This window comes from Aegilops tauschii, chromosome 6 (assembly GCF_002575655.3).
Source record: "Aegilops tauschii subsp. strangulata cultivar AL8/78 chromosome 6, Aet v6.0, whole genome shotgun sequence".
Classification (NCBI taxonomy): Eukaryota; Viridiplantae; Streptophyta; class Magnoliopsida; order Poales; family Poaceae; genus Aegilops; species Aegilops tauschii.
In genome coordinates, this window is record NC_053040.3 from 93386161 (window position 1) to 93394564 (window position 8404).

Genomic DNA, 8404 nt, shown 5'->3' on the forward strand with positions numbered 1-8404 from the left:
AGGAAAACCTTATACACAGAACTTTAGCAGCAGCGCTTGTTAAAAATGGCGCTACTGCTAAATAGCAGCAGCGCGTGCAGGGTAAACGAGCTGCAGACACAAATGTAGCAGTAGCGCGTATGCTTATAAAAGCGCTACTACTAAAATTCTCACTACTAAGCCGATAGGCTACATATAGTAGTAGCGGTCTTCTAGAAAGAGCGCTACTGCTAAGTTAATTTTAGCAGCGTGCTTACTGTGAAACACGCTACTGTTAACGAAAAGAAAATTAAATGAAAAACAAATAGAAAAGTAAATGAAAATGAAAGAAATAAGAAAAGCAGAAAGGAAAAAAATAAAATGTAAGAAAAATAAATGAAAAAGGGAAAAGCAGAAAGGAATAGCAGTAGCGTATGTTCATCAGAGGCGCTATAGATAACTTAGCAGTAGCACTTGTTTGGACCCCCGCTATAGAAAGAGAAAAGGAAATAAGAAAAGAAAAGGAAAATACATAGCTATAGTAGTAGCGCGTTTACTAAAAAGCGCTATAGCTAACTTAGCTATAGTGCTTTTACAGAAACGCGCTACCGCTAAGTTTGACTTAACCCAAAAGCGGTTTCCCCCCGGCCACCACTTCTCCCCCAAATCTCTCGCTCCACTTCGCCGCCGTCTCCGCAATTCGCCGTCGCCCTACTTCGCCGCCTTCTCCTGCTGACGTCAACGCCCCCGGAGCCACCAGAGCCGCGCGCCGTCGACGCCACCGGAGCCGCGCGGCCTCATCAACGCCACCGGAGCCGCCCTCGGCGCCAGCGGAGCCACCCTCGACGCCCTGCCTCCCTCGCCATCACCGGAGACGCCCCTGCCTCCCTCGCCACCACCGCCTCCCTCGCCACGACCGGAGCCATCCTCTATAAGCCCCCACCCCTCCTCTCTCTCTCTCATGCATAGCACAAACATTGGACAGAGAACTAGCTAGCGAGGTTAACTAGTTTAATTAGGTTAATTATCTAGGTTAGTGCAAAAATTTAGTTAGGGCTTTGACAGAGAACTAGTTAGGTTAACTAGTTTAATTATCTAGGTTAGTGCAAAAATTTAGTTAGGGCTTTGACAGAGAACTAGCTAGGTTAACTACTTTAATTAGTTTAATTATCTAGGAAAACTAGGTTAACTAGCTAGGTTAACTAACTAGGTTAAATAGCAAGGTTAATTAGGTTCGTTAGGTTAACAAGCTAGGTTAACTAGGTTCGCTAGGTTAGAGGAAAAATTTATTTTAGAGCATTAGGTGAGAAGGGTTAGAGAAATGGAGTTCCTTTGCAATTTAATTGGGTTCTGTCCTAGGCAGAGAAGCGTTAGAGAAAATAATGTGTGTGTGAGAGAGAGAGAGAGAGGAATAGCTAGAACAGAATTTGGGTTCTGTCCTAGGCAGAGAAGTGTTTAGTGAGGTCATTTTGCAAAGGTTTTTGATTTTTGAAAAGACCACTATTTTTCTAGGAAAAGAATTTAGGAAAGTTTTATTTTAAAGATGATCCTTCCTAGACTTTTATTGTTGATTTTATCTTTTCATTGAAGTGGTCATGTTATATCTTTTCATTGAAGTGTGGTTCGATTGTGCCCATGTGGCCTTTTGTTGTTTCCAGGGAATGAAGCGCAGTAGGCCTATGTTTTGCTAGAATGTTGATTCATTTCCGTTCCGGCAAATTTCAGGTGCTCGATTTGTCCACTTTTTAGCAAAGGTCATGCCGAAATTTTTCGTGAATTTCGGCATGACTTGTGCTACAAACTAGGACATATAGAGTGCCCGCGATTTGCCGCACCGGGAAGGAGTCAACGTTCCTGCAGAGCATAGGCCTTTTTTATGTCATTATTCATTTTATTAGGTCTAGAATTAATTGACTAGATTTAATCGTAGGAAACATGGCTAGCAACGATGAAGGACAGGGTTCTGGTGACCGCGACAATGTCTACCTGGCGGAAGAAGAATTTTTGAGGGAAGTCGACGATCAAGAGTTGATGTTGCTGGGTCCACCTGTCACATCGGAGATTGAGACCGACATCGAGACCGGCGCCGAGACTGAGACCGACGCTGAGACTAAGACCGGCGCCGAGACTAGCGGAGCCGGTATAGAACCGAAAGCAAAGAGGCAACGCCTTCCTAACAAGCTCAGGACTACTAGACTGGTGGTCACGGAGGTGGACGACGGCAATTTTGAGCCAAACGCGCCCGAGGAAGCACGCGCGTGCTACAACAATCAAATAGGCTGCATCATACGAACAACCGCCACCATCAACGATGAGAAACTAAACAAGATAGATAATATGAGGCCCTCCCTCCTAAAGAAGTTGCACCAAATATTCTTGTTCCACTACAAGAAATATGTCAACTTGTGACCCTCACTATTAGCCGCTGAAAGGTCATTGTTTTTCATTTGCGACCTTTTTTTGACCAAAAACAGAAGGTCAAAAGCTGGCAGTCGTAAACTGAAATTAACGACCTTCTGTAAAAGGTCGTTGGTTCTTCGACCAAAATTTTGGTCACTAGCAGCCTCCCCAGACCAGGTAGGCATCTAGCGTGGCAAGCTGATGTGGCACGCCCGGTCCAATTTGGTTTTCCACATGGGCCTAGCCCAACAATTCGGCCTTTTTAATGTATTTTTTTCCTGTGCTTTTATTAGCTACATGGGTCTGGCCCAACAATTCAGCCTTTGATTTCTTTGCATGGCCCTTTTAACATCAGGTTTTCCTTTTGATCATGTATTTTTCTGGGCCGTTTCTTTGCTGGGCCTCTCATGTTTTTCCCTCAAAAATAATTGTCCAATATAAATTGGGCCTAGCCCAGTTCCGAAAAAATTGATCCAATCCAAAAAAAATTACTATGCCATTGACATTACAACACATCACACCACAATCTATCATGGGCCTAGCCCAGTTCTGATACATTTTCAAAGCAACGTGCAATGTTATTATATTACAACCATTCATTCCAGCAACACTATTTGAGGCTGGCTGGCTGGCTGAGCTACTACTAACTGACTGCGGGCTAATGAAGTTTTTACAAAAGGTGAATCAGAAACCTAACGCTACTGCATTTGCATGGCGCTGCTGAAATACTCCAGGATCATGAAAAAAATAGAACTAGCCTATCTGGTACTTAACAGCAACCAAACATGTAATCTGCTTAATGGAAAGATTTCTCCTCCAAGTCCCGCTTCTCCCTTAGCAATGACAGGCTGATGCAGAACATCTGAGCAATCAAAAGAGAACAAAAGGTATGTCACTGATAGAATACAGAGTACTTTTAAAATAAAAAGTAAAGATACACGAGTATATTATCATTCTACTTATTACTACTATTAACCAGATCATTCTACTTATCCAGAATATGGCTATTCATCAAAATTGGGAATTTAATTGGCACATATGACAAACTTAGCAGCAAACGAGCATGGAATGTTTCACATACATGACAAGGTTTAAAAACCATCATTCAAAGTTACAGCAGATCGAAGTTCCATTTGAGTATATGGAATAACATTCATATTCAATCAATAGTACCTATTAAACTACCAGGTGCATGATTGAATTAAACTAACAGGTGCATTTTTATTCGTTAGGAACATCTCAGGTATACAAGAAACAGGATAATGATTCATTATCCATATGAGGGTGACATCTGTGGTGTAGTCTATTGACGGAGGATCTAGCTTACTGCTGCTACTCCACATATCAAATTTTACTTAATAGAGCAAGATGGAGTAACCCAAAAAATTAACAGGGAAAGCAAATATACTCCAAATGGCAGTTCACCAGAGATTTTCGAGTTAAAAATACTCCCAGGGGTAAACAACAATGACACGGACGGAGTAAAGGATGGATGTTGTAAATTAATCAAGTAATTCTTTTTTGTTCTCATATTTTTCACCCTCTAGACACTGCCTAGAGCACTTACAAGATGATAAAGTTAATTTTGCATAACACATATGGATTCTTATCTTCTTCAGTAAGGGGGGAACATTTACAGCTAATTAAGCATGATGAAAGGGACCATCCAATTAAATTCCATTCTTATCTTCTTCAGTAAGGACAGGCAGAACATCCCAGCATATCTCAAGTTGATGAATTATTCTAGCAATAACCAAATTAGGAACATCCCTCGCTGTTCCATTTAATCTTACTACAAGATAGTAGAAGAATCACTCTTGGTGAATCAAATCATAATAAAACGAGCAATAGATACAGGAGGCACATCAGGCCTGGCCATTTTCATTCAGTAATTTAGAAAGAGGGGCGATGGGGAACAGAACCTTGAGGCCCTGTTATGGGGTTGTGTCTGATGAAGGTTGCCCTTTGGAGCGGCAGCTGCAGCTCCACCAGATGCAGCAGCAGCACCTCCAACTGGCACAGCGGGCGGCGGCAGCACCAATGGTCACCTATGTGACATTTCAGATCATCATTACAGAATATTATTTATTTATTTAAGACACAAGCAGCAAAGATCGTGTCTACCTTCGCATATATTTCAATAGCCTACTACTATTGTCATGTATGTTAAATATGCAAGAGGTAAAAACGACAGTTATGTACATCCAATGCAAACAGACTTATAAAGAAGAATATTTGGTCTATTTACTGATTTTACCAACAGGGTAAGTTGTGTTCTCTTCAATTTACTGATTTAATCTAACATTTGAATGCTCTTCTGCACTGTTCCTAATAGAAAGAAGCATAGAAAGGTCTATACGGCGTGCATTGATGGAGAGTTGTAGACATGAAATGTGACCGCACTGTACATGGGAGAAGATCATGTTTCCGTAAACACTCCAGCAACAGCAATCCAGGGCCTTCTTCTCCTGCTCGTTGTTTTTCTCCTGCGCTTGCTCCTTCTTCTCCTGGGTGTGCTCCTTCTTCTCCTACAATAGCAGCAACAGCAGGTTAATGACAACAGTAGTTTGACAACAGCAGCAGGTCAATAACAAAAAAACAGACCAGAATAAGATGCATCCAAACGATTCTCAACAGGAATAAGATGCATCTACGGACCAGAATACCTTGTCAAGTAGCCAAGCATGATCTAATCTGGAAGGGCAAGATTAGCAGGCAAGGCAAATACTTAACAAGGTAATTCAGGGTCAGAGTAAATTGGAGATGCAAGGGGTCGTCTGCAGAAGCATCCAATAGGAATCGAACCTACATGAGAAGGCCCCGCAAGGAGGCCTTCAGTCTTTACCATTAGACGATGGGCACTTTTACATCTCCAATTTGCTGACAATACCAGATCATATTATGCATCTCTCTAAACTAGAGAGAATTAACTTGCAGAGGATAGAGTTAATTCAGTAAGGACTGGCAAAACTAGTTTCGCCCAAGAGACATACATACAGAGACCAAAACAACCAGTTCACTGGCAGGCTCGAAATCAAACCAAGCAGGGCGCTAAGGTGAATCGAATCAAGCTAAGGCTACATGCTTAACTACGAAACCGAGCAGATCGATCCATCTATCACAGCGCACGCTCGAGCTAGAAATGCGACAGCATACAGGTGAGAGAAATAATCAAGTTCATTATACGAGCTAAAGTCCCGAAATCAAACCAAGCAGGGCGCAAAGGAGAGTCGAATCGAGCGGATCTATCCATCTATCACAGTGCGTGGATCGACCTAGCTAGGCATGCGACGACATACGAGCGAGAGAAATAATCACCGACGGCGAAGGGCGGAAGGGCGGCGAGGACGGGTACCTGGCTGGGTGGCCGCCCGGTGACGAGGAGGGGGAGGGAGGAAGCGCCCTCGCAGCCACGATGCTTGCCGGTCTTGTGGCAGATCTTGGAGGCGATGATGGCGGTGACGCGCGTGGAGACGGCATTCTCGCTGCTGGGCATCCGCTTCCGGCGCACCTTCCCGCGCCATACCTGGGGGAGGTAGAGGTCCCACAAGATAGGGGTGACGGAGGCTAGGATCTTCCTAGCGGCGGAGGTGGGGGATATGAGGGCGGCGAGGGCAAGGATCAGGGCCAGGAGCCGGCGGGAGAGGAGCGGGGGCGGCTCGGAGGGCGCCATCTCTGCCGCACGGCATGGCGCGGCCGGAGACGAGCCTGAGCTTTCTCCCTCGCCGGCGATTCGCCCGTGCGCTCGCTCCCCGCTCTGCCCCCGGGAGCGGGAGCGGTGGCGGCGATGGGGAAAAGGGAGCGGGAGCGGTGGCGGCGATGGGGAAAAGGGAGCGGGAGCGGTGGCGGCGATGGGGAAAAGGGAGCAGGAGCGGCAGCGGCGATGGGGATAAGTGATCTAGGGTTTCGTGGGTGGACGAGGATGAGAGGGAGGGGCGAGAGCAACGAGGGGGGTGTGGGGGCTGTCGTTGGATCCGGGAGCATCCGACGGTGCTAAGCCAAATGATCAATCTTATGGCCACATTCATGGCATAGTTTGTTCAAATGATCTCATATTGTGCACAAGGGTGCATCTTGGAATTCCAAACAATGTTGCCTAAGGAAGTTGTCCTTTTCTTTGGACGAAAAATTCATTTTCCATTTTTTTGAGTGCCCAAAATGAGTTTTTTTTGTGAAGGACCTACCATATATTTGTTACAAAATTGTACCAAATCAATTCTCTAAAATACTAGGACATATGTAATGCACAATTGACCAAATGGTTGGTTGTAAAAAGTTTTGATCCACCTCTCATGAAAAAGACAAATTTCCATCGATTCAGTAGGAAGCGGGTCAAATTTGAACTGCACCTACCTCGTAATTTGCTCTTTAGTTTTTCCAAAAATCATTTCAAGTTACATAAGTATCTATTTAATCAGAGAAACATCAAAAAAATTCCAATATTCAACCACTAGCTAGGAACGGTCAAGCCCGCCGTTTTGACCGCATTTTGAAAAGGGCATAAAAAATTCCAAAAAAATAAAAAAATTGAAAACCTTCGCATTGTTTCATCATATGTGGCCAAGATACCAGCAAAAATTATAAACTTGTAATACGGAAATTATTTTAAAAAAGTGTTCTAAAAAATGAGCTATCATGCATGAAGATTCTTGGCTTTCAAGCCAAATGATCAATCTTATGGCCACATTCATGGCATAGTTTGTTCAAATGAACTCATATTGTGCACAAGGGTGCATTTTGGAATTCCAAACAATTTTTCCTAAGGAAGTTGTCCTTTTCTTTGGACGAAAAATTCATTTTCCAATTTTTTGAGTGCCCAAAATGAGTTTTTTTGTGAAGGACCTACCATATATTTGTTACAAAATTGTACCAAATCAATTCTCTAAAATACTAGGACATATGTAATGCACAATTGAACAAATGGTTGGTTGTAAAAAGTTTTGATCCACCTCTCATGAAAAAGACAAATTTCCACCGATTCAGTAGGAAGCGGGTCAAATTTGAACTCCAGCTACCTCGTAGTTTGCTCTTTAGTTTTTTCAAAAAATCATTTCTAGTTACATAAGTATCTATTTAATCAGAGAAACATCAAAAAATTTCCAAGATTCAACCACTAGCTAGGAACGGTCAAGCCCGCCGTTTTGACAGCATTTTGAAAAGGGCATAAAAAATTCAAAAAAAAAATTTGGAAAACCTTCGCATTGTTTCATCATATGTGGCCAAGATACCAGCAAAAATTATACACATGTAATACGGAAATTATTTTAAAAAAGTGTTCTAAAAAATTAGCTATCATGCGTGAAGATTCTTGACTTTCTAGCCAAATGATCAATCTTATGGCCACATTCATGGCATAGTTTGTTCAAATGATCTCATATTGTGCACAAGGGTGCATCTTGGAATACCAAACAATGTTTCCTAAGGAAGTTTTCCTTTTCTTTGGACGAAAAGTTAATTTTCCATTTTTTTGAGTGCCCAAAATGAGTTTTTTTGTGAAGGACCGACCATATATTTGTTACAAAATTGTACCAAATCAATTCTCTAAAATACTAGGACATATGTAATGCACAATTGACCAAATGGTTGGTTGTAAAAAGTTTTGATCCACCTAATGAAAAAGACAAATTTCTACCGATTCAGTAGGAAGCGGGTCAAATTTGAACTGCAGCTACCTCGTAATTTGCTCTTTATTTTTTTTCAAAAATCATTTCTAGGTACATAAGTATCTATTTAATCAGAGAAACACCAAAAAAATCCAAGATTCAGCAACTAGCTTGGAACGGTCATTCCCGCATTTTTGACCGCATTTTGAAACGGGCATAATTTTTTTAAAATAAATTAAAAAATTGGTAAACCTTCGCATTGTGTCATTATATGTGACCAAGTTATCAGAAAGAATTATAGACTTGTAATAATGCAATTATTTTAAAAAAGTGTTCTCAGAAACGAGCTATCAAGTGTGAAGATTCATGGCTTTCAAGTCAAATGATCAATCTTATGGCCACATTCAAGACATTGTTTGTTCAAATGATTTCATATTGTGCAC

The 8404-nt window shown here is 42.2% G+C and overlaps 1 protein-coding gene across 2 annotated transcripts; it reads right to left on the reverse strand.

Moving 5' to 3' along the window:
• Window positions 1-2620: 2620 nt before the first annotated feature.
• LOC109731620 (uncharacterized) lies at window positions 2621-6178 on the reverse strand. 2 transcript variants are annotated; one of them, XM_020290793.3, is made up of 4 exons: window positions 5714-6178; window positions 4767-4886; window positions 4281-4406; window positions 2621-3220 (listed from the first exon to the last, which is right to left on the reverse strand). In XM_020290793.3, exons 1-3 carry the CDS (start codon window positions 6029-6031, stop codon window positions 4293-4295), a joined length of 552 nt encoding a protein of 183 aa, XP_020146382.1. In that variant the 5' UTR covers window positions 6032-6178; the 3' UTR covers window positions 2621-3220; window positions 4281-4292. The 2 variants fall into 2 exon arrangements, with proteins under 2 accessions (XP_020146382.1, XP_040249883.1); XM_040393949.2 differs by having other exon boundaries at window positions 4718-4886.
• Window positions 6179-8404: the final 2226 nt, after the last annotated feature.

Coding starts and splice junctions, on each gene's coding strand:
- LOC109731620 (XM_040393949.2), bottom strand. CDS start 6,031: ATGGCGCCCTCCGAGCCGCCCCCGCTCCTCTCCCGCCGGCTCCTGGCC. Junction 4,407..4,717: donor ACTCTCCATCAATGCACGCC/GTATAGACCTTT, acceptor AATGTCACATAG/GTGACCATTGGTGCTGCCGC. Junction 3,221..4,280: donor CCCCATAACAGGGCCTCAAG/GTTCTGTTCCCC, acceptor TTGATTGCTCAG/ATGTTCTGCATCAGCCTGTC.